We start from the raw sequence: 26,777 nt of genomic DNA on the forward strand, positions 1-26,777 counted from the left end.
GGGGCAAGGGGGGGGGGGGGGGGGGGTAACATAAAGGCAAAGCTAATAAATAAATAAATAAATAAATAAAAATAGTGAATCAATCAATCTTTATTGTTTATACACAAAATCGTATCATGTTATATGGTCTTCCCATCCTAGAGGTCGTGAAAACAATTCAAGTTGAAAATTTTCCGTTTTAAACTGTCCGACTTAAAAAAAAAAAAAACCCGAAAAAAAACACGTTACGTCCTACTAGCTCGGACAGGACCAATCTTTTCCAGCTGTGATGGAACTCTGGGGCGGAATTAGGGGAGGGGGAGGGGGAGCGAGGGGGCATAGATATTTTGCTATGCCGGAAAACAAAAACTATAAGCTGATAGTGCTACTCACACTGAAATGAACTCAACTTAACTCAACTACCATATTGTTGCTATGGAAAGTTCCTCATCGTCATATCTCACAATTATACAAACCCTAACTTTCACCCGATCCTTTTCTAACTTTGAAAGGTTGTCAGTCGACCGGCGGCCGTCACTGTTTTAGTGAACATTTTGGCGCGAAAACCGAAGGTGCCTGTTGCCTGCCTGTGACCCAGTCCTCGCAGATTCATGCGACGCCGTTGTACATCCAATATGGCGGACGAAGAGGGTACAAAATTTGCCATATTGACTCACTGAGTGTTATGCCTTGTCCTAGGGAAGAGCAACAACGCAAACGGCCCATAATATGTTGTGCTTGGTTATTGTTGCGACTGTTTAAATCTGTGAAGGTATATGAAACTGAACGATGACGAGGAATATTGGAGGGTAAGGAGCAAGCACACTGTTACGTTAGGCGGAGTACCGCTTATTCATGATAAATAAATATTACCTAGCTCATCAGAAGGCCTGACAACCAGAAAACAAATTGCAATTATCATATAATGCTAGTTAATCTATATGTACTGTTAAGCATATAAGAACCTACATATTGCTGGAATGAATGACAGAATTGAAAGAGATCAGTAGAACTCGATTTCTTATATAAATATATAATTATGCCTACCAACACGGTCGAAAACATCGCATCCGCCTTGCTTTAGTTTACCAAGATGCTTTGAAAGCCACTCGCGGCCTAGTTTAGCTTGCAGAACGATAATATCAGGTTAACACAGGGTATCCAATCAATGAACTAGATGATCAATGACAATTGATGGCAATCCATACAAATCGATATCAATAATCGATTGATATTGATAATCGATAACCAATCGATGAAGAAGGTTTGTGTGACCCTTAATGATTGCTATTGATTGAATGCACATTTTTTCTGACGCAAGAGAGTTCAAGCCAACCAGAATACAGGAATACCCTGGGCTGGTCAACAATCATCGATAGTTTGCTATTTACAGTATGACTATGACTTTTTTATGCATTGTTTTAATGCCTCACTAATTCAACTATTACTAATCTAAAAGAGGATAATACAGAAAAGGGTGGTGATGCTAAAACCAAAAACGTTTCAGCGCTTGGGAGGAGGCTATGGATAATTTCTGGAACAGCATACTTCCTCCTTTCGTTACCTCAAGTAATGTTTACAATGAAGAAATATTCACCCTGTCAGCAAGTTACAAACACAGTGTCACAAACTAAGAACATGCATATGAAACTTATTTGCACTACGACCTTTTCACTGAAGGCTATTTCTGAATATGCTTTCTATTGGCCAGATGGCCAGAACTGGCAAGCCAGACCAGCCAGTCTGTAAAACAAATGCTTCATTTTGAAGGGATGGTTTTGTAAAATCTTGAAAATTATTCACTCTGAAAATCGTATGCGCTATTTGAACAAAGAAACTGTGTAGGCAGTTTTCTTTTCCATGTTTAATTTGCATACCTTAATTTAAACATTATGATCAGAACATGTTTTGATATGCATTGATTAGACTACCATATACATGTACGAAAGGAAGTACATGTATTTGGAAAAATCACAAGTGTAGCTTTGCAGTGCAGCTGTTGTAGGTTAAAATGAATCCCAGGTTAAAATGATTTCAACCTAGGTTGATTTGTATTTTCCTTTGTTTCAGATGTAAATTACCCAACCTTAAGAAACATCATAGTGATGCAGGGGTTTCATTAAGTTTTGAAGTAGGGGGGCACTTATAGGAGAGTAGCTGGGAAGAAAATTACTCTTAAAGTGAATTTCGTTATGTTTAGTTTGAAAGTAGGCAGGTAATGACTTTCTTGTATCCTGGTACTGGTACCCAGGTCCCGCCTTCTAATGACAACCCTGGTGATAAGGAAAAACCTCATTTGCATTTACTTTTACATTCACATTTTGCATTTACAATTTTACATTCGCAACTACAAAACTAGTTTCGTCAATAGACCTCGTTGTTCGTCAATAGACCTCGTCAGTTGGTAGCCACAGTTTGTTTTTAAAATACAGATTACTTCATATAATATATCACGAGGAATAACCCTAGTATCTAAGTAACTAAGTAACAATAACGCTACATGGAAAGGGGGGGGGGGGGATAAAAATATAAAATGCAAAATACAAAAGCAATAAATAACAACAAAATATATATACAACAAAATAAAACAAAATGAAATAAAATAAAATAAAAAATAGTTCAGTTCCTATTGTGCAATAGTCATATGAAGTAATGTTTGTAGCTTCTTTTCATGTTTGCGTGACAACAGCCCTTGGGATCCGGAAATAGCTCCACTCGCCTTTCGTGTTGGTCAAGTGACCTTCGTTAACTTGATTAATCCTGACCGATTCAGTGATCTGTCTCAACGTTGCATCGTTTTGAAACATTCCTGTGACATTCATGGTGAAGCCCGGGACGTCCCCCCCATGTTTGTCAAGGGACTGTCTCCACATCACTGAGCCTTCTTCCCACTGCTCCAGAGCACGTAAATGTTCCTTACCGCGAGTGTAAGCACTTCTAGATGTTTCCCCGATGTACTTATGGTGGCAAACCTGACATACCAGCTCATAAGTAACACAGGTACTGCAGCAAGATCCTTTTCCTCCAGTGCTGCAGACAAGACAGTTGATGTTGCGACAGTTCTTTTCCAAGAACGGGTCTGACCTCTGTAACATTCTCTTGAGGGTTATCCCTGATTGCTCTACAACCTTGATCTTAAAGCCTGCGTCTTTTATCTCTCTCACGTACCGATCTTTCAACTGAGATTCTGGTGTTGCTGGCACGAAGATCACTGCATCAAATCCACTTGTCCTGTACCAAGATTCCTGTTTCCTCCATCTCTCTTGAGCCCGTTCTAACTGTCTCCATTCTCTTGGCCTGTACAATGGTTGTTCACCGCTTGCATCTAGCTCCAGCAGACGGTTGTAGGCTTTCAGGGCTGATCACACTACTTCCACTCTGAACTTCTGATCGTAACCAGAGTACTGGAGGCGTAGCATCATGTTGTTCATGTGGCTGATCATAGTCGCCCAGGGAAGCTCTCTACTGCAATTTAGAAGGATCCTCAAAACTTCTTGGGTGAGTATTGTTCTCTTAGAGTTCCATGGCAAGGCCGATCTCACATTGATTGCCCATTTCGAGGCAAGGTCCTTGGAATAGAACTCATGTAAAACCACACTCACCCCATCTTCCTCTTCTCTTTCGTCCTGCCTTCTTTTCATCTACACCCATACCTTCAAATCAAGTATAGGTAGTTTGCCATCTTCATGCCGTGACGGATAATCCACTTCCAACTCAATGGATGGGTGAATGCTGTTGCCGATCTTCTGGACCAGAGCCATGCACCTTTTGCCGGCTTTGATGTCTTGCTCTTGCTCAGCGACACTTTCATCCTCTCTCACTCTCACTCTCTACAAATTTAAGGCCCGCCCTGGGAGCGTTTATAACGACATTCACGTCATTAACATACCTCAACCTCAACCCATCCTCATCCATCTTCGTCTTGAACTGCCTGTCCCACCAGACCATAAACAATTGAGCTAGAACCCCTGTAAGTTCCAAACCTATGGGACCTTCCTTCAACTGCAGCTTTATCTTGTGGTCAAACGTGTACAAGTGGTTCTTGATGATAAACAAAAGAGCTATCTTCATGGCCTCAGTAAACATCTTTCTGATGGTATCCTCACCAGGCTCCTCAGAAGGTGGTAGCCAAGGTCGAAACCGCTTTGTCTTACTTTCATCTAGGGCATAACCTGTGATAGTTGGCGGTCGGCCTCTATTCGTTTTGCGCCGTGGGCAGAACTCCAGCAACCCTATATCTCTTAACTCCGTTTCCGTTCTGTTCAGTGCCAGATACAGCCCCAGTTCCTCGGCATTTAAACCAACAACTTGTACAGCGCTTGTGTAGAAAACCTCACACACCTCAACTGTGAAAGGGATGTCTAAACTTGGGTATAGAGCCTTTATGTCCGCTGAGCCAATAATGATATCCCCCGTGATGTGGACATTTACTCGCTTGAAGTCGGCTAGCATCTCTTCGGTGTTCAAGCATACACTCTCCTCTTCCTTCCACACCTCCGTCAAGATCATACTCATCAGATGTGACAAGTTTCTGTTGTAAGCTGATACTGCTCCACAAACTGGTCAGACCGGTGGGCCAATGTTTTTATCAGCCGTTGTCTTGTGATCTTTCCTTAGGGTATACAGGGGGGCAAGTATGCAATCGCTCACTGACATGTTGCTCTTAATCCTCGCTTGTCCTCCAACGATTTCGCTTGCACTCAGGAGTCTCACCCACAGAACCCGAATGTGCATTAGCTTCTGTCTGTAGTCTCTCATGCAAGTTCTCTGTAACGGTGAGGTCATTCTCTACATGTGGTTGGCATGCGACATGATAGTTGTCCATAGTGTCTACAGCGAATCTCCCAGACTTGTCTGTCTGATAAATAACAACATTCTCCTTGTCTTTCAAAGACCTCAACCCTCGCATTTCCTCACGCGTCAAATTACTTTGAGCCACTCTCGTGCTTTGTTCACTGAACCTTAACAAAGGAAAATACAAATCAACTTAGGTTGAAATCATTTTAACCTGGATTCATTATAACTTACAACACAACCAATGTTGGGTGACTGCATTAATTAAGTCACTGACCCAAATGGTGATTTCAGATTGCATGCTCTCAAAATACTTTTGTTAAATCTGAAATGTTGGAGAGAAATGACAGTTTAAAAATGTTGAGTAAAAAAACCTTACAGTGTAACTGCCACAAAGCTATGCTAGAGGTGTGTATTGGTTTGATTAGCAGTTACTTTCATGTACATGTATCAGTTCTAGTTTAAATGATTCGACTGTTTGACTAGTTACATTCTTACAGCTTTTTTATTAGTTGATTATAAGAAATACTGTTTTATTTTCTTACCTAAAATTAGTGCTGAATTGTCAACTATCATGGCACTGGCAATCAGCCAAATATTAAACATTGTTTTATGTATGTTATATCAAACAGAAATCTTGCTAAGGAATTATATGGTGATGTCTTGGAACAATTTTGAGGAGCTCAAGGTGATTTGTTGGCAATGTTAAGTTATTGTCTTTTATTTTTACTTCAGGCATTAATTCAGTTGTTTATGAAAACATTTTTTATTTGTCTTTCTATTTCATTTCATTTACAGCAAGAAAATTATAGTTTTACTTAAAGTATATTTATTTGTGTTGTTTAACATACCATTCTAGAGTGCAAATATGTTCCAATTAAAGTAAGTACAAATATTTGCAGACTTGTCAATCTTCATTAGTCCCCATGGCCATACGCAACAAAAACACTTAGTTATTAAGGTCTAAATTCCAGGGATGAAAAGTGTTCTATGATAGAAATATCATTTAGTGTTCAGAAAGTAGGATCAGGTTTAATACTAAACAACAAACAGTGCATCATTGACGGCTTTAGATGCCCTTTTTAGAATCATAATTATCATACTGCACATTTCCACTGAGTAACTTCTTTGTATTTTTCTGACATTTAATATAGAAATTTGCAAGAAAAAACAGAAATGTTAAGAAAAAGTCAAGACCTGCTGTAGGTAGGTTCAGTAATTACAATAACAATTTTCTGATCCCGTAATTCAATAACTGTTGCACACAATGGCTGACAACTAAGCTATACAGATGTACAAGCACCTACTGAGCCTATGCAGAGTATTATAAGGGTACCCAAGAAAAAACTGTATATATTAATAATCAATTAAATTATTTTTTATTGCTTGGTAATAGAATTTTGAAAGTGTGTAATAATGATTTGGCCCTCTTAAAATGTAACAGCAGCCATCGATTTTACTGCAAACAGACTATCACTTTCTGCTTAGGACCTTGATCTTCTGCCTACAACTCCTTTCACATAATGCATACTGGTACAAAATATTTCGAGTGGACTGATGATTGCTCTATAGGCATCAGCTATTTAATTCAATATGGGTACATCTCAATGTAACATGTTACGATCATTGCGGCCATTAAAATAGTTTCTTCATATGAATGAGCAGGCTGGCAAAATACATCAGTCAGTAAAAGAAGAAGAACAGATCTCAGTGGCTCTCTGTCTTTTGTGGTGAGTGATTTATAATGCATTTTCAGCTTTAGACAAGTCAAATGAATAAATAGTTACCATCTAGTGAGCTAAAGGCTTGTTCAAAATACATACATGCTGAATAAAATATAAAAATTTAAAGTACAAAAAAATACAAAGGATAGATATAATATTATTAGTAACAACTACTGTAAAATACAAATACAAAGAGTGACTATTGTAAGAACTAAGATTTTTATTTAAAAATAGTTTCATACTTGTATATGAAAATTTAATTTACGGGTAAATTTATTGTATTAAATTACTTTATTATTCCACTATTATGTCATTTCACCAAATAAGGTCAAGAGGACGCACAAAGTACAAGACCGTAAAACACTGTACATAGTGTCCTGGTTTGACCAGTTTACGATTACAGTGTGAATTCGTGCAACAACATTTCACTGGCTCTCTGTGTCGTTTATGTCATTCGCACGTGTCATATACCAATGGACAGATAATGCTCAGTGGGTGTATCTCAACCCTCTTACCAGAAAAGAGAAGCCAAAATAGCAAAATCTTTTTGTAGTGGAATAATAAATCTCTTATTCGTTGGTTTTACATATAATACGCAATGACATTTTGCTGATTGCTTGTACTTTTCCTCGCCCCTTTGGTGCTCAGAAAAATAATATGCAACTCGCAAAATATCTGTGCACATTATATGTAAAACCATAGAATAAGATATATATATTTCCTCTAATAAGCACCTTCCCCCAAATAAGGGCCCACCCCCTTGCCCAAAATAGCAAATAAGTTCCTCCCTCCCCTCCCCCTCACTTTTTTAACTAGTAAGCATATCACAAGAAAAGCTTGTTTCTAATAATTAGTGACAATTATTGTCACTTTTATAATCTTTCAAGTTCAACTAAATTGGCATCAATACAAGAGAACTGTAGCTTCTTTTCTGTTAATTCACCTCCAGTTATTTCTGTCTTCGTTTGCTTGCATTCACATGGATAATGGTTTTGATTTTTTTCATGAATGTTTAGCTAAAATAAAGTTCAGTTCTTTGTTTTTCTTTTTTTTTTATAATTTTTATTGAAAATACAATGATTACAATAATTATTATACCAACATTACTTACTATACTATTTGTCTAACAGTATACTAACGATATTTACTGTGCTTACAATACTAACAATGGTTACAATGTTCACAGCCGGTAATTACAATAATTACAATACTTAAACAATATTCACCATCTCAAAGTACAGTTAGCTTACACTAAATGAAAGCAGCTTGGCCCACAAAATTATTTAGTAAATTTATCTACACAATTTGTTTCTGCCACAATGGTCAGCGAATAGCGATCTAATTATTTAGGCGTAAAAGGAAACATTCAAAGTCCAGAGTGCCATTGTGTACTCTTACTAGTAGCAAAAATATGATATTTGGCAACAGTGAGAGAATAGTTAAGTCCTTCAGTTCAAACTAAACTATAAATTAAAAAAAAGTTAATTCTTCTAAGTTAATTATTAACTTAATAACCTTCTACGCCCTCTCGAAGAAGTGCCCCCTCCCAACCCTTTTTCTTTATGTTATGTCAGGAAATATGGTATATGTTAATTAATAATAATTATTCAGCATTTATTTTCTCTTTATTTTTTGTTATTTGACTGTGAAACTAAATGATAACTTAACATTCCTTGGCAGTCCAATGTTGAAAATGGTGAGATTGAAGGTTTTTCAACTGATGAAGAGAGAGATGATGATCTTTTGGAGCTTGATTCAGATACTGTGTCCAGGTAAGACTTTTTGTAGCATCTTCACAAACACGTTTATCTTCACAAACATCTTCACAAACAAGTTTATGGGGCAAATTTGATACTTAAAACCTGGCAGTGGGGTGTTTTTATTTTCTGTTGTTATTATTATTATGAAGACGCATTATACTTGTGCATCAAGATTGAAGGATTCCTCATCAGTATGAGTTAATGCAATATCTCGCATGTTTGTCAAAAACTTTAGTCAGTATAATATTACCTAATATTTGCCAGATTACCATATGATTATAATTAAATACTACCAGGCAATTATCACAATTAAAGATCTATTTCTTGTTTTGGTTAATTTAAACAGCTCTAAATGACAGAATAAGGTGATGATTCATTACTTTAATTACTTGACATTAATACATTGTTTTTTATTTTTGTTTCACAGGAATGTGTTAAGTAAGCCTTTTGTCAAGAGAAAGTACTCAAAAGTGAGTAGATTGAAATCTGATTTGCAATATATTTGTTAAAATTTGTTCAAAATTTGTATGACCTGCAGCTGAGCTCTTCAATCATAGCAATAACTGCAGACAGTAACTGACGGTAACTTCAGTTGACTTGGTATTGTCATGCGCACATTACATTGAGACTGTGCACATGGTTACTGTTCCCCTTTTATGACTTTAGTCCTCAGTGTAAGTAAGTATAAGACAGTATAACTTTATTTTACGTTGAAATGTGGGGAGTGGTCAGCCAGTCTCCCGAGCCAGGGGCTCATGTTAAAAACGTATGTAAACACTAATCTAAGTCTAAACAGCATTGATTAAAAAGGGTCAAAATATTTTTTAAATGAATCAAGGATTAAGTAAGCTATGCCTAAATATCTACCTATACCAAGTCCTAAGAAGAAAAGTTACATATTACAAACATATTTATGTAAAAATATGTACAAAAGCAGGTGAGATTATGCACAGCTCCTGCACCGGCACCCTGAAAGCTTAGCATTTTTCAGATGACAAGGAAATTGTGCCAGTGTTGTCAAGGATTTGGTGACTGCTGGCAATTGATTCCATGTGTGTGAAATCACATACAAAAAGGAATTGTGCATGACAAGACTGTTGTATGGTGGTGGCTCCACATTTAACCCTGAGTACCACGTAAATTGTATTTTGTTAGCCTAGGTATAAAAAACTGGGAAATCTAATTTGGGCCATCCAGTCTAAAACTCTTAAAAACAAGATAAGTGATTGTACAATGCATCTTTGCTCAAGAGTATCCATCCTTTCCATAGCTAGGCAAAGATCATAGGTAGCTGATCGAGTTACCTAGATTCCCAAACTAACTCAATATATAAAGCAACATACAAATTCTCCTCACTTCTCTTTGTATATTTCTTTTGTTACTAGTTGGGAGAATTTGTTTAAAGATCACAACATTTCATTTTTTTGTGATCATTTTCTTTATACTCGTGGAGAGACAGACAGCCTTTGTTTTAGCTCAATGAAAGTTAAAGCTTTTCAGCTTCCACATGTAGGATTGTGCCTCACATAGAATTATGGAGTAAAAATAAATGTTCATGAAAAATAAAAATGTCTATTTAATTATATATTATTATGAGAATGAGTTTTTAACTGTATTGTCTTTAATCAAGTAGGAATTTTCTAAGGGGGAATTAGATGCTTGGGTCACTCAAAAGACGTTAGTGTTAATTTTCTTCTTTAATCCTAGAGGCAGACCCTTTCAGATAACAGGACTTCCACTTCAGCAGGTTCCAGCAGAAATGTTAGCAGTGTTCAAAAAGTAAAGGAATTATGGGGTTGTGATTTTCTCGATGGAGCTTCTGAACTACTTCAATACTCTGATCCACCCAAGGGAGAAGATGAAGAAATAGACTGGTGTACAAGTGACAATGAAGGTACAAAACAGTTCAGTTTTCGTTTAAAATGAAAGTGTTGCTAGTTAATGGCATTCCATAGAGACTGTTATATTTCAACTGGTAGAATTTATGTGGCTGTATAGTACAATACTAAGTAACACTCAATACAATACGTACAGTACAATTTACAATAAGTTTATTAACATATCCCAGTGGGGGTTTTCAATTATGTTAATTTACAAACAGTTACAAAAAGTAGAAAAACTTTTTACAATAATATTGTAAATTAAACTACTAAGTGTTGCTAGTTAATGGCATTCCATGGAGACTGTTATATTTCAACTGGTAGAATTTATTTGGCTGTATAGTACAATACTAAGTAACAATACAATACAATACAATTTACAATGAGTTTATTAACATATCCCAGTGAGGGTTTTCAATGTTAATTTACAAACAGTTACAAAAAGAAGAAAAACTGCTTACAATAACATTGTAAAACTACTACGTGTTGCTACTAAGTGTTGCTAGTTAATGGCATTCCATAGTAACTGTTATATTTCAACTGGTACAACTTATTTGGCTGTATAGTACAATACTAAATAACAATACAATACAATACAATTGACAATAAGTTTATTAACATATCCCAGTGAGGGTTTTCAATGTTGATTTACAAACAGTTACAAAAAGCAGAACAACTAGTTACAATAATATTGTAAAACTACTAAAAATTATCTAAGATGAAATAAGACAAATAAAATCATAAAAATATTACATAATTCATAAAAACTAGTTTAATTATAATTAACTAGTGTACTAGTTAATTAAAATAAGTTGTTAATCTTCAGGGGGCTCTTTCCCTTCAAAATTGATCTATGAAGGCCAGAAAGGTATAGGACCCATTTCATCTTGAAAAGAAGATTGGGTACAAGAAACTTGAATTTGTTGTAATCAATTTTAAATGAGTGGTAAATTACTGGGCAGGTGTAAAACTTTATTCTGAAATACTGAATTTTTTCATAAGTTTCTCCCATATAAAAATGATCTGCTGAAAACAAGTGGCCTAACTTTAGTTTTGTAGTTGCAAACCTGCAAGCAAAATTAAATGATTTGTTCTGCTGAATCAAATCTCTATGCTGTGTACATTTTTTGTTAGATATTGAGGTTTTCAATAATATTTACATATTTTGTATTTATCACAAGGCTATGAATGCATCTAGCCTTTCTTGGTAAATAACACCTGCCCAGTAATTTTTAAATTATAGTGGAGTGACAATTTTGCACAGTAAAGTAAACCCTGATCATTAATCTATCAATATATACCATGAAAATTAAAATAAAGATTAATTACGGGTAACTGATAAAAAGGAAAAGTTAAAACGATGATCAAACGTGTGTGAAGGTTATTTTTGCTTTGCACTCCATTTGTACAGAATTACCCCAAGTTTTCTGTGATGGATCAGAGAGTGATGACACTGAAACATTCCATGGAAAAGTAACAACAAAAGGGTTGAATGTTGATCCCAGGACATCGGTAAATAAAGTAAGATAATTAACTAAGGATACATTATACATTTTTCAGGATACAGGTAATAATATTATGATAGATTTAATAGTCTATTAAATTTCCTCAAACTGGTAAAAAAAAAATCAGGAAAATAATAATTTATGCTTTAACATTTGGTGTAGGCATAGTTCCCTTGTAAAGTAAGTGGTATTTCAGCCGGCCTGGGGACTACAATGATTTTACTTCTTAATAAAGCTATCTATCTATTTATCTATCTATCTATCTATCATAGATAGCAAATCAATCATCAAATTTGGGTATAGGGGTACATGTACACATATTCTCTAGTTTTCCCCTTCTATTTCCCCATATTGTGCAGTTCCAGAAAAAAAAAAACCATACCCACCCCATGGAAGGTCATCAGAAATTCCTAGTGGAAGGGAGGCTCTTTTAATTTAAATTTTAGAAGCATAGTATGAAGCTAAGCTGAAATTTCCTGGGTGGGGGGACAGGGGATGCAAAACAAAAACCTTCCATGGGGGAGTATGGATATTTTCTGGAACTGCACATTGTTTCTCTGTAAGGAGAAAAATGGGTTCTAGGGAACTGCTTAGAGGGTAACTTGAGGGTAGGGAGGGTGCAGTTAACACTTGGTAGACTGGCATCCCATCCAGCGGGGAGTGGTGGGCCACCTGTAATGTTGTTATGTGATTTTCAGTACTTGTATGTAGACTATTATATTCGTTTGTCAGAGTAACAGAAATATTCCATCTCTAACACTTCAAGAATATATCCCTAACTAACATCTATCGTGTTGACTGGGTTTCCATTCATATGCACCCCTGATACACCCTTCCATTGTTGTCCTGTTTGGTTGCATCCAAACACATGTATTGGCAAAGCATATTGAGATAAGACAGTCTTTCCTCTGGTGTGCTGTGTGTGTATCAGCATGACAATGAAGAAGAAATGTTTGAAATAAGAAAAATTAGGGGTGGAATTGCATGTATAATTAAGTTTGGCATACTGAACAAGTTCTATCTGCATAAGAGTAGGTAATGGTTACTATCCTATTGTAGTTCTTGGATAGGTTAAAACTACGTAAACTGAACTGAAACACTTGGATAAATTTGGGTCTTAGGAGTAAGATTCTCTGCAAATCTTGTGTGAAGAACAGGAAAAACTCAGAGAATGGAATTAGCACATCTCAATCACATGTACATGTACCTATTGTAAATGTATTCATGTGCATTGCTCACGGTCTGCTATGTGTTGCTTTTACCAAGGGGGAGGCTATAAGTGATTTTCAGTCAGATCAAGAGATTTCACAGGTTAGTTGAAGCTCTCCCACACTCATGATCATGAAGTAATACATTTTTCTTTAATTGCTTGATTAAGAAATTGATAATTGACGTAATTTCAGAAAGCATTGATTTTCAAATAAATTATCAACATTCCTGAAGTACATGCATGTACAAGGACATTTGAAAAGTCACCATTGATTACATGTACCACACTATTTCTGTTTCACAGGAGTCCCTGTCAGCTGAAATCTCTACCCCTACCCCTACCCCAGTGAGTCCTGTAGTTGTTGGTACTCCAAGGACTGCTAGTGAATGGTTAAAACAAGTTCAACAGAAGTCTCCTCAGAAGAGTGAAGATGGCAAGTCTCCTGAAACAAAGGGTGCTGGGATAAATCAGTGTGATTCAGCCAAGAAGAAGAAGAAATTTGTGAGGTACAGGGTGTATTTAAAGTAAAAGATTTAGACCAACTATAATGAGTGTCATCATTTTATATAAATGTGAGAGTAAGGAAAAGAAATCAGTCAGTTGATGTATGACACTTGTCTGTGGGAGTAAAATAACAAAAATGTTTGAAAGGAAAATAAAAGTATAAAAAATATGACAATGTAGGAAAAAGTGTCTCAGTGATACATCCTAGTATATAGAGTGTGTTGGGTCAAGTTTTGGGTGGTCATAGTGCACAAAGCTATTGAAAGAATGTCCATAGTGCGTTATTATTCTTGCTGTAGATGAAAGGAGTCAAACATATGTTGTCTCTAAGTTGTGGAGAAACCAGCTCCTCAAGGAAAGTAACCAACTATAAACAAAAGGTTAGGGTTAGGATCATGGTTAGGGTGATGGTCCCCTAACCATAATAGCCAAGTCCTGGCTACTGTGACTGTACAATGTAGCTCTGTATACAACAGTTTGCTTTTTACTTTTTTGCTTCTGTGCTGTCCTGTTGTTGATGATGACAAATGAGCAGTGTACAAGATGTACAATATGTAATCTTCTGGTACAATTTTTTCAGGTCCGGCCTCTTAAATTCATACCCATTTTCAGACCTGGTTTATCTAGAATTCATACCCATTTCCAGACTTTCTTACCAATTGAAAAAAACCACCTTTGCAATAATAATTTTCACCAGTGTTCTTTGGTATATTTTCTATATGTTCAGTTTTAGTTAAACCCAAATTCAACGTGTCTTTTAGTTTAGAAATCTTTTGAGTGGGATATTTACAGAACTGCAAAGCATTCTAATAATAATAATAATAATAATAATAATAATAATAATAATAATAATATTAATAATTTTTAAATTTAAAAATAGGTTTATTTAAACATATTATCAAAAATCTTTAGAAATCTTTTGAGTGGGATATGTACAGAACTGCAAAGCATTCTAATAATAGTAATAGTAATAATAATAATAATAATAATAATAATAATAATAATAATAATAACAATCTTTATACAGGGAGCCCACATCACGAAAGTGTTATTCAATGGGCCCCTGTAAATTGAGAAAAAAAAAACTACCAACCTCCTGCTTAAAGAACTTACAAATAATGTCCTTAATGTCCCTTGTTTGTCAGGTCTGGCCTGGCAGAGCAGCTGCAGCTCATAATTTCAAGAGAGAAATCAGAGAAAGCATTTTGGAATCATCGAGTTATAGATACGGATAAAGAACAGGCTGGTTAGTACTGCTTACCTCTCCTGAGGTGTGTAATGGCATCTATAAATAAAAAAATTTAAGTAACTGATGTCAGAGGGCCCCACTTATAATTTAACAGCTATTTAACAATAAATTTGGGGTTTAAAGACTTTGCTGGCAATATTTTGTGATGTTATGCACAGTTGAAGGATACAAATAGTATATCTAGTATATGGGTTTTACTTCTGGAATAAAGGTTAGTTTTGAAAATATCGTTTGTGAAATTCTTTCAGATTATACTCTAATTTAGAGTATCAGAATTGCATGTGTGCTGCAGTCTAGAAATTTGCTTGAAAGTTTTTGTCTCGGCTCTGCAACATAATGCTCGCTCACAAATAAAACAAATATGTTTCAATTTGCCATGGGTCTGTACTCCAATAAAGCACAGAGGACATCAAAAAGTGGTAAGAGCATCAGTCACACTACTCACCTGCAGCTTGTAGCGTACTTCTTTGTTATTACCACATTTTGACATAATTTGTTATCAGAATACAGATGTACGGCAAAATGGAATCTATTTGTTCAGTACCGTCTTACAGTTTTATTACACTTATTTTGTTGCAATCCATCTTCCAGGTGCTTGCCTACCATCAGATGGTTCTGTAACAATCCAGATTGTATGTGACCAACTACAAAGCTCTCTTCATCTCACACAATGCCGTATGTTGTGTAAAGACAGTAACAGCCCCACATATCCCCCGCATAGGCTTGTATTTGTACTTTTCAGTTGTGAGACGTGGAAGCAATTTGGTTTACAAGTTGGAGCCACAGTGAATATTTACCCTCCATGGTAGGATCATTAAAATATGAATCATGAACTTCAAGAGAGTCCAAGGGTCCAATGGTGTCATGTGATGTAAATAGTATTGTTCTGTCCCATAAAATTCATTGTCATCAGCTAAAATTAGTGCTTTCCTTTTGTCACAGGTGATTGCTCCCACTGATCAGTACACAAACATTGGCATGAAGCACAACAACTTAAAACAACAATGTGCAAATTCGAATCAACAAGTTTTTCGAAATTGATTTAACTATAAAAGTTAACGTTAAAAGAGAACGACGTTTCGACCGTCCGACGGTCATTTTCAAGTTCAAAATGAGAAGTAAAATATGTGCTTATATACAATTGTGAAAAACTAATGAGATACTGTCTCAAAAAGCTCTAAGATATTCACATCTAAACAATATAAAAAATAATAACGTGAATGATAAATACAGAGGAACGCTAAAAACGATAAAACTGAAGGTGTTTAAAAGGTATTTAAAAGTGAAATAATTAAACAAATAACTTCGCGCGGATCGAGTCGACTCGAAGTTATTTGTTTCATTATTTCACTTTTAAATACCTTTTAAATACCTTCAGTTTTATCGTTTTTAGCGTTCCTTTGTATAATTTTATCATTCACGCTATTATTTTTTATATTGTTTAGATGTGAATATCTTAGAGCTTTTTAAGTCAGTATGTCATTAGTTTTTTCACAATTGTATATATAGGCACATAACTTCTCATTTTGAACTTGAAAATGACCGTCGGATGGTCGAAACGTCGTTCTCTTTTAACGTTCACTTTTATAGTTAAATCAATGTGCAAATTATTTATTTAACAACGTTTCAATAAAATTGAGTTACTCTTAACCTTACCAGTCTTTGATTTAAAAACACAAATTTACAATGTATCAACTCCAATAACTAGCTTACAAAAACCAAGTTCAGTGAATGATTTATTTATTTTCTTATTTATTTACATTGTATTTACGTAGAATACTTACTTATTATTTCTTTGTTGTGTCTTTACAGGCAGAAGTTGGATATCCCAGGTGTTCCATGCCCTGTTTTGCTATGTACCTACTTCTGTGAGAAACAATTTGGCAATCAGTCACCTGCATTGGACGACCACTTAATCAAAGGTTGTTTTGATTTGGCTTGGCAGTGAAAATAGCTAAAAACAGAAAGCAAACATTCTGTATCAGTGTATATTAACAGTCTATGGGTTTTACTCATGATGCCTTATCATTATTATTATTATTATTATTATTATTATTATTATTATTATTATTATTATTATTATTATTATTATTATTATTATTATTATTATTATTATTATTATTATTATTATTATTATTGCTTTTTTTTTTTTTTTTTTAATATATTTTCCCTGAGGGAAGGGAGTTGGGGTTAGGGCTTATATTTGAAATTTTATGAAATTATAATTGAAGGCGCCCTCTTTTGGGACAATTCTGACTATAATTCTTATAATTGCAGTTAAGAAACATACTGTAATGGAATACACAGAATATCAATTCCCAAAAGAACACAATTCTGCCTATTAAAATTAAACTGAAAAGCCTCTAAATTGAGTAAACTGCATTCCGTTTATTCTGCTATCTTATTTATTTATTTATTTATTTATTCACCACGACATACAAACATAGAAAGTTACAATGAATAATAGACTAGGATTACAAGTACATAAGTTTAGAGTAAATAATAATAGTAAAAGAAGTAAGAAGTGGCGAGGAGACCTCAAGAAACCCCCAGGCTTATACTGAGAGGTCTCCTCGGAGATATGTTGGGACTTTAAGACCAGTAAAGACATTGTATTGAGATTTTTTAACATACGGTGGTGGTAAGACTATAAAGACATAACAGAGTCGGACGTTTCATGCAATTAACTGAGGAAATCAAGAAGCTTTCTTTTGAAGGTGGATAGGCTAGGGGAAGACGTAATAATGGCAAAGCATTCCATATTTTTGGCCCTCTATAGAGTATAGTAAATTGCTTGATATTAGTTCGGCAGGTGTGAGGTCGAAAATGAGCTGAGGTTCTAGTATCATAATTATGAATTTGACCACCAGTCGGAAATAAATTTAGAAAGGGCGAAGGCAGCAAACGTTGGTGATAGGAAAACATAAATTTTGCAATATAAAAGGAATTCACTTTAAAAATATCTAGGATATTCAATTGTGCAAATAAAGGTGCAGAAGGTACAAGGTGATTAGAATTTGTCATAGCTCGCACAGCTCGTTTTTGAAGAAGAAAAATGCGATTTAAGTTTGTTACATAAGTAGAAGACCAAACTGTAGTACAATAAGTTAAATAGGGATAAATTAGAACAGAACACTTCTGTTCATTCCAGAAATATAATAGGTACCAAGAGATAATGAATGCCATCTATTCTGGAATAGTCCCTTAGATCATTTAATTGCAGGTTTCTCTCCCCTGATTGTTGGTGCCACCTGTTTGGTCCCTTTGACCATGTACATCATTTAATATTGTGACCCTTCTTTTTTATAACTGTGAAATCATTCCAGTAGCAACTGAACTGCAACAGTTGCCTACTGGAAGGCGGAGGGAGGCGGTGTGGTTGAGTGCTTAGAGGCGCGGACTTGTAATGTCGAGGCCCCAGGTTCGAGTCCTCTCTCTGACCACTAGCTTGGATTTGTTTCATGGTCGTCCCCTGTTCAAACCCTCGGCCATTGCTTTGTAAATAGCCAACTAGTAAGCCTCCCTGCCATCTGGGATTTTAAAGGAGTTCTGTTCTGTAAATTAAAATAATTATTTGTTTGATTATACCGCCCCACAAGTTTCTAGCTGTAAATCTAACCATGAATAAATAAATCTGCTTTACTTTACTTTACTTTTTACTTCATGAACATTTTTGATGAGCTCATTGCTTGGTTGAGTGCTGTCAGGTACTTTATACAAATCTCTAACTTTGTATTTTCTTTTTCAAACACAGGTGGTGGGCCTGTATTTCCATTAGTGCATACATCACCTTCCACATCGACCCTGGTGCAATCACCAAGAAAGGTAAGAGCCACAGCTGCAAAGCTTAATGAATCATAAAATTAAAATGTATGGTACATTGTAGTTATCACCAAGTTTTCTTAGGGCCGTTTTTGTTTTATTGCATTCAAATTGTAAACAATGATTGGAATACTAATACCGGGCAATTTCATCCTTTGATTTGAGTTTGAGCATTGCTTGGGCCTTTGCTTGGGCAAATCTTGAATTATTAACTGAAGATAACATCAAGGATACTAAATCTGTTAACAGTCTTGCCCAGTTAATTTGGACGCCATGGGAACACATGAAAGTGCCCATATGAATGGGGTGTTCGTATTATTATTGCACATGAAGTAGGTAATTTGTCCATTCCATTGTCTGTAAGGGAAAGTAAATACATTTTTATGCAAAAAGACCCACCAAATAGTTTTAATTCAACCAGTTTTAGAACTGTATATTCATATCTGTGTAAGATTTTAAGCTTAGAACTAGCCAAGTTGCCCTCTTGGTTAACGTTTATATGAGATTGTTCCAGTCTGTACCAGATGAACTGTCTGTTGTCCGCATTATAATGCATTCGCATATAGCAGGTTAATATTAGACAAAATGTATGGCCTTTCTACTGGAACCCACAAAACAGTCTCTATAGTATATACACGTGTTTTTGTTAAGTGGGTATTCATGAAGTGTTGTTCAACTGTACGTATATTAATATATGTACGTGTTGAATTATTTGATTATCACTTGTTTCTGAGTTTCAACAAAGATATATTATTAATTCATGTTGATTTTTTTTCTCTATAGGGGTTCAAACCTTCCAAGTTACTATTTGGCAGTACTGAAGATACTTGTACAATTCAAAAGGCTTCACTCACAACAGTAGCACCAGTTACACCAAGCAGCAATAGCTCCAGACCACAGGTGTCCATACTGACTGCAATAGAGTCCTGTGGGGGGTACAGTGGGGCACTGGTCTCTTTCCAGTGTCTGGTCCAGAGAGTTTACTGTAAGAGAATAACACTTGCCAGGGACAACAAATGCAATGACAGGTACAGCTGGAATAAATATCACACAAATAATTATGGCCTTCACAGATAACTGGGAGAGTCTTAGGTTTCACTGATTTTACACGTGTACACATATGCGAAGGTCTTGTGGTTCTTCAAGCTGCATGCTTGCAATGTGGTGTGTGTCCACTTCTTCGTGATTCTACATCAGGGTTGTTACACTGAACCTCTGGCAACCAAGTATGATCGTCCCCAACTACAGTGCAGATGACCAGCCACCCAGCATTTGAAAATAACCAAAAACAACAGGCTGGGGAGACGTCTTTCTTGTTTGTCTTTTTAGTGTCTTGTTATACAAGCTGTATTTTCTAATATAAGCCAGATGCTGTAATCTCTGAAAGTAATCTCACCGATTATACGTTATACTGAAGAACGTTTAGAAGGACACATATAGAGATAGAAACCTTCTCTTGTAGCTTACCCTTACTTTAGATGTCCATTCTCTAAATGTAAAGACTAAGTGAAGATAAACCGAAACGACGGCTCAGGGTCGGTACCTTTTGCTTGGCTTTTCACCGCAGTTCGTGTTATCAGAAACTTTCACAATACTCTATGGAAGTTAAATACATGTAAGATTACTGGTTCACCAGCAGTGGTTCACTGTGATGTCAACTGAGGGCAGAGTTTGTTTTTCTCAGGTGCTACCAGCTCCTGCATAAGGACCTTAAATCAGCAGCTAAAATGTTGGATGAAGTTCAAGAAGAAGAACTAAGGTGACTGATCTGAGTGTAATGTTACTGGTCACATAATGTTAGCCTGTTGCTGATTCTTTCATTCTTCTGATTCTTGTTTTGTCAGGTGGACCCTGCTAGTTCAGGATGTTCATGGCGTGTGTGCTGAAATTCAGATTGCTCCAAAGTATCAGGAGTTGCCCGACTGGTTAGTTTTTACTATCCCATAGTTTAGTTTGTTCTTAGTAGAGTAGCCTACGTAGTTGTCCAGAAACGATCAATGACTAGGGTAGCCTACTGAAAAAATAGATTAACAAGCGCTGTAGGCAGTTTCTTGCACAACGCTAATGAAGCCAAGATGCTTCACTGAGGGTTAGGTTTTTCATGACAGCATGAGTGTAGAACATCAAGAAGATATGGAGAAATTATTTGCCTCTTTGAAATGGCATTGCCACACCAAGTGTAATAGTCATTTAAAGTCACAGTAGTCCTGGAAGCCGTGTCTCGTTCTAGTTGCATTTCAAACTGGAAAAGAGTGCATGGTGATTGTAGTAGACCTTACAAGATTCGCTTGTTAAAAACACTTATGTTGTTTACTTAGGCATTCTTGTATACGTCAAGGAGAAGGAAAAGTGTTCACTTTCTCACTTGTGAGAGTACAGCAGAGGACCAACAGAGCCAGGTACATTACCTGTTATGACACTTCCCACATACCTACAATGTACATACAGAGAACTAATCAGACTAATGAAAAAGTACATTCGATTGTAAAACTGATGGCGAACCAGCCAACCACCCAATGCTATGAAATAAATGATATGTACACGATGGAATTTTCGGAAAAAAATTGAACCCACGACCCTCCAGTTACTAGTCTGGAAACTAGTAACTGGAAGGTCATGGGGTCCATTCCTGCTGGGGGCTCGGGAATTGTAAAATGACCTTAGGAAATTATGTTATGCAACATTAGAAAATAGATATCAGGATCAAGGTTGTGATGTTCCTAATAACTCGAGTAGTACTCATCGAAAAGAAGTTGTAAACAAACAACACCACATGATAGTACCACTGAAAAGCTTTTACTTATTGACTCTGGAAGCACATTACACGACGCATGTCTTGACTGTGGGAGTGAAAGGAGTAAAGCAGATAATTAAGTATGGAATTCTTTGCCTAGGTCACCTGGACTATTTAGCATTATCCAGTCATTATGGCGGTCCAGTTATAACACAGTCACCAGGCCAAACAGGAGCAGTCAGATACAAGAGGTAAAACAGAATTGAATGCCAATGATTCTTTGTTGGTTTTTACTGTTATCTGTCGCGAAGACCTTACCATTGTTTGTACATGTTTCAGAGTGAAAGTCAAGCTGCCAATCCCAGTTCTCCTCCAAACTTCTGTTACGTTTTAACAGTGCAAGATTCAAGTCTTTGTCAGGATGTTGACGTTTGTAGTGAAGGTAGAACGGCTTCTTGATTATACTGAGTCACATGTAATATAAAACTACATTGTTGCATTTTTGGTAGTAGCGTAGACGCGATCACAGACATGTAATGTCCTCGGAGCCTCAGTCATTCAATCCTGTGTCAGTCGTTCACACTTGCTGTTGAGGGCCTAATGAAAATATCGCTCATGTAAGGAAAACCTTTCCAAGAACAAAAGGAAGAGGATTAACATTCCCTTTTCTTTCTCCCTCTTGCTCCCACAACTTGCTCGCTCACCATCATTATCTCACCCTCAACAATGTGGACACTTTGAACATATTACACTTGTTAAGAAACTGAGGTTCGATTGTAAAAGGAGGGGACCGGATGCTCTTCAGGGTAGGAGGGAAGGATGCTTCAGGCATTTAAGACAGCTTTCAGTTTACTGCAAAACTTCTTAAGCATAAAAAATAAAATAATTGACAACGGAACAAAACAATTGTATTTAGTAGAAAAGAGTTTTTCTCAGCGTGATTACTAAAGTAACTCTTTAAGAAGGAACTTCATCTCAGACCCACTTGCTGTTGTTTTCGCAAGATACGAAGTTTCGTTGTTGTTGCAGGATTGTTCCATAAACCTTGTACACTCAGAACATTGTGGGATGTGTTTCATGAGAAGAAAGATAACCCCAACCGCTTCAGTACATTATGCAAGTTACTGTATTGCCGATCGAGTGGATTGGCTTCATCTCATCATTCCACATTTGAACTTTTCGTTACGGATTCGTCATTGATGAATGCAACTGATGAGATAGTGACGTATGTGAAAATTCTTGGAAAGAGTTGCCATGTGTTGCCTGAAGAACTTAGAAAGAATCGTAGGAACTTTGGATCAATTTTGTCCGCGAAACACTTGCTCCTGAAAGGTATGCTTGAAGTTGGAGAATGGGTTTTTGTTCTCCCGCTAACAACGTAAAGTAATTCATAAAAGCAGAAGGAAAAATGAGTTGCAGGAATGTGTTTGGCTATTAGGTTTCATCCATGGTGAATCGCTATTCAGTCTAATTTCATTCAATTGAAACAGTCAATTATGATATCCAAGGAGTCGAGTCTTGTTATTAGAATGGCACCTTCCCCATGGTGTTTGTGTGCACCGTAATAAAATATTCTAACAGAATTTCACGTTAAATTTGAACATGAAGGGCCCCTTGAGAATCACAAAGGATGGTCGTATACCCAGCTTTCTGTTTGTTTCTCTTCTAGCATTAATGCATTGCAAGGTACTGTATGTTAATGTTATGATTTAGTAATACAGCGCACCTGCGCTTAACAAAAAAGAAATAAGAAGACCTTACTATTTAAAAATGACGAAAGGTTAGCAATTAAAAATATGCCTTGCGAAACAAAAAAGTTTTCAGTTCACGTTTAATAGTTGTGAGGTCAGAACAACCACGCAAATGAAATAGTCCGTCATTTTTATCCGTTCGCCCTTTCTTTTTCTTACTTTGTGTGCTTCGTGCCCATAGCATCCCAGTCAAACTGCTAATACTGTATTTCACTGCAGAACGTCACTTTCAGGAGCACTGACTAAACAATACTACAATTCCTTTCTGTTTTACAGAAAACCAGGAGCTGTTGGTTGCTGACACATATTCTTTAATAAGGAAGGCTGTACCAGAATCCTCCAGTATTAATGCCGGTGGCTATACGGTAAGTTAATGTCCTCCAAGAGACTCTGTTTTCAGTATTACTTGTTATCTGGTCGTACCTCGACCGTGGCTAGCGGAGGCCGAGTGGTCAGGGCACAGAATCTTTACCCCAGAGGTCCCGGGTTCAAGTCACACTCTGTCCAACTTCTCGCTTTACGCTTGTAAATAGCCATCTTGGCTGCCTGCTGCCAGTTGGGAGTTTTAAACCTGTTATGTTTGATCCAATAATTTGAGGGGAGAGCGTATTAGTGTACATCCGCTATAAATAATCATTAAATTTACATTAAAATTATTTATGGTTTAAAGTAGATAGAGGTTTATACTAGGACCCCAAAAACAGAATCACGTCTAAACCGGACTGAAGAAGTTGGACAAGCCGCAGACAATGAAACTCACGGTTAAACGTGGTTAAGAAAATATGGATGATTGTACTGACCGTGGAAAAATTAGGTTAGAACACGGTTTTCTTCACCCTGTTCAATCGTTCCAAAGTGTTCATATTAATCTTTGAGGTTTAACTTATATTAAAACTTTTAAAAAATGCTCTATCGTTGACTGGATTTGTATTTATTTATTTATTGTTTTTTTTTTACTTTTGTTTCTACCAGTTTCACGAAGAACGTATCCCACAAGACGCAATCGACAGTCTGTCCAACATGAAACCTACTGTTTTGCCTTGCCTTACATGTAATGCGTGTTATTCTGGGTACATTTATCGCGTTGAAGGTACCGTAAATTTCTTATTTCTATGGTCACAGAAAGCTAGCAGACTGATTACTGTCGTATTATGTGGTCCGGATTCTTTCTCTATGGCAAAAGACATTGTATAGTGTGCAGCGATGAAACGAATAACCAATTAAAAGGCTTTAAATAGACAGTGCAGTTTCTATAATGAAGTGTTGATAGCTATGAAGCCCCCGACACAAAGCACCATCGTGGAATCAATGAGATGTCCAAACACACGCTCTGACCTAGTTAACATTTTGTTTGCGCTCGAAATCAGTTAAATCAGTTGGCACATTATTGTTCTTTTAACAATCAAGTAATTATTGAAACTTATTTCATATACATACATATGTATACTCTGATGTAACCATCTTTGAACGGATGATGGATATTAATGTTGTATGTGTGTGTGAGGGAATCAATAAACTGACAAACTGATGGGTACTGGAGTATCCACGTCTTCGAATCTGAAGAATTTTGTCGTACCTCTGCAAGCAATTTGACGTTAAAATTTACCAACAACGCTTCATTGTAGGTGTTGTGATCGGCGTGGATGAAGAAAGTGCGTGTTGTTGGTTAGTGTGTGACATGTGTGGAAAAGCTGATATCACAGTTAAACAGAGAACAAGGTTCGTACCCTCTATATTAAACTAAGCCTTACAAAAGCATTTTAGCCTTTACTAAACCTACCGACATTATACTCAGCACATTTCTGTATCTTGCGTTTTTCAGTCCACAGTTCTTCTGCTCATCCTGTAATATTACAGTGAACTCGCCTAAAACCAAAACTCACCTAGCAGTGTTTGTGAAAGTCAAGAGTTTTCCCCAGGCCCATGTCAAAGTAACGGTGAGTTATAATGCCATTTAATATATACCAAACCAGTGGATAGTGTTTTTTGCGCGCTCTGATTGGCTTCTCAAACTCTGTATCTGATATTGTATTTAACATTTATACTTAATTACATTAAATATTTAGTGTGAATTTGAATTATATGTAAGTTATAAGTTTGAAATACGTAAATGCTACAATGGCGTTACAGTAAACTTGATCATTACAGTTCGAATACTAGGTAAGCACGCGCGCGCAACATAAACAAACACGAATTATTTCCAAATTCCTGTGTGATGTGAATGAACCGGACTTGCACAAAAACCACCATCTCCAGGTGATACAGCTTTCGGCTCCATCTGTTGGACTAAGGGAGACGTTTTGCCGCTGTCCATAACACGTACGCTGACATTTGTTTGTTTTTTTTTTTTTTTTGCTTTTTTGTTTTTGTTTTTGTTTTTTTTGTGGGTTTTATTTTTCAGCTTCAACAGAGTACAGTTGACAAGCTGTTGCCAGTGTGTTATCAAGACAGTGATCAGGTAGGAAGATACTGCCTCGCCTGGCTAACCGCAGCTGTTTACTCAAATGCAGTCTCTTAAAACTCTACCGGTATACTGCATATACTCTACACAGCAACAAATCTAACCCCCTCTTTTGTTTTGTTGTTGTTGTTGTTGTTGTTTCATTATTTATTTATTTATTTATCTATCTATCTATCTATCTATCTATCTATCTATCTATCTATCTATCTATCTATCTATCTATCTATCTATCTATCTATCTATTTATTTATTTATTTATTTATTTATTTATTTATTTATTTAAAGCTTTATTTTATTTTTTTTATAGTTTTAAATCTCGACTTAAAACTTATCTTTTTAAGAAGTATTTTTATAGTTTGTAACTTAGTTTATTTTATTCTCACGGCAATGTATTTTCGTTGTCTTTTAAACATATGATTGTAAAGCGCTATTGATCAGCACATGTAAATACGCGCTATATAAATTGGTACATTATTATTATTATTATTATTTTATTATTATTATTAATCCCAGCATAAAATTATTCAAATTAAAAGCATACCAAAAGGGAAAAAATTAACTCCCGGGCGGAGTATGGGGGTATTCAGCGGACACGATTTTAAGGCACTCATTAAAAACGTTTATTAAAAATACTAAATCATGTTCTGAACATTAGATAACACGGCTCTAGTATATTACTTGTAGATACGCATTTGGTCATATTTACATGTTAATTTGCGTAATAGAAATATTAAATATTATTATTATTATTATTATTATTATTATTATTATTATTATTATTATTATTATTATTATTATTATTATTATTATTATTTTCTCAGTAAAATTACGTAGGCTAGAATGTTGTGGTTTTTTTTCAGGGTTATGATATTGAAGCTGTGTTAGGCAAACAGCTTGGGCCTATGACCTGCTACGTCATAGAGCGCTCTGAACAGCATGATGGGAACTCAAGCAGCTTCTGTTTGGAAGAGATTCAGATTTAGTAAAGAAACGTCATAGTCAAGATGGATTCTATGGAAAAAGGAAAAAACAAGGAAATATTTTTATTTTATAACTTAAATTTTGGACGATCATCCGATTTTGGACGATTATCCGATCAATGTAAAAAAGATGTTTATTTTATTTTATTTATTTATTTTTTTTTATTAGCGTTCTTTCCTTGTAAAATAGTGTCCGACTTCTACAATAATTGAAATACATATTTGTTTAAACTTAAACTCTGTTGTTCGTATTCTTTAGTTTGGGCTTATGATTAAAATGGGGGCTCATTAAATTGTGAAATTTGGTGAATTGATCAATAGAAGACCATGGAAGGCATCTCTGAAGTACCAGCGTAAAGTAAGATTTAGTTTGTTTTTCTTCCAGTTCTCTCCTCGTTTTTAGGGTGGGTCTGAGTGCTGTGAG

The 26,777-nt window shown here is 35.9% G+C and overlaps 1 protein-coding gene across 3 annotated transcripts; it reads left to right on the forward strand.

Annotated features, from left to right (window-relative positions):
- Positions 1 to 574: 574 nt before the first annotated feature.
- LOC146460933 (DNA repair-scaffolding protein-like) lies at positions 575 to 26,590 on the forward strand. Of its 3 annotated transcripts, none has more exons than XM_085087796.1 (27): positions 575 to 788; positions 5,406 to 5,461; positions 5,928 to 5,979; positions 6,439 to 6,503; positions 8,178 to 8,269; positions 8,685 to 8,727; positions 9,965 to 10,151; positions 11,549 to 11,658; positions 12,909 to 12,953; positions 13,156 to 13,358; positions 14,502 to 14,602; positions 15,197 to 15,410; positions 16,418 to 16,527; positions 18,360 to 18,430; positions 19,211 to 19,455; positions 20,112 to 20,186; positions 20,272 to 20,352; positions 20,746 to 20,826; positions 21,322 to 21,412; positions 21,501 to 21,603; positions 22,191 to 22,493; positions 23,189 to 23,277; positions 23,885 to 24,002; positions 24,538 to 24,631; positions 24,735 to 24,849; positions 25,314 to 25,370; positions 26,234 to 26,590. In XM_085087796.1, the coding sequence occupies exons 2-27, from the start codon at positions 5,426 to 5,428 to the stop codon at positions 26,354 to 26,356; spliced, it is 2,904 nt and encodes a 967-aa protein (XP_084943922.1). In that variant the 5' UTR covers positions 575 to 788; positions 5,406 to 5,425; the 3' UTR covers positions 26,357 to 26,590. The 3 variants fall into 3 exon arrangements, with proteins under 3 accessions (XP_084943922.1, XP_084943923.1, XP_084943924.1); XM_085087797.1 differs by having other exon boundaries at positions 11,549 to 11,649; XM_085087798.1 differs by lacking the exon at positions 12,909 to 12,953 and having other exon boundaries at positions 11,549 to 11,649.
- Positions 26,591 to 26,777: the final 187 nt, after the last annotated feature.

Source organism: Pavona decussata, unplaced genomic scaffold (assembly GCF_977016875.1).
Source record: "Pavona decussata unplaced genomic scaffold, jaPavDecu1.1 SCAFFOLD_207, whole genome shotgun sequence".
In the NCBI taxonomy this organism is placed as follows: Eukaryota; Metazoa; Cnidaria; class Anthozoa; order Scleractinia; family Agariciidae; genus Pavona; species Pavona decussata.

What these genes read in the sequence shown, in the direction of transcription:
- LOC146460933 (XM_085087796.1), top strand. Translation starts at nt 5,426, where the DNA reads ATGGTGATGTCTTGGAACAATTTTGAGGAGCTCAAG. An exon ending in AAGAAGAAGAAATTTGTGAG is followed by an intron (nt 13,359 to 14,501) that starts GTACAGGGTGTA and finishes CTTGTTTGTCAG; the next exon opens with GTCTGGCCTGGCAGAGCAGC. An exon ending in GGAGCAGTCAGATACAAGAG is followed by an intron (nt 21,413 to 21,500) that starts GTAAAACAGAAT and finishes TACATGTTTCAG; the next exon opens with AGTGAAAGTCAAGCTGCCAA.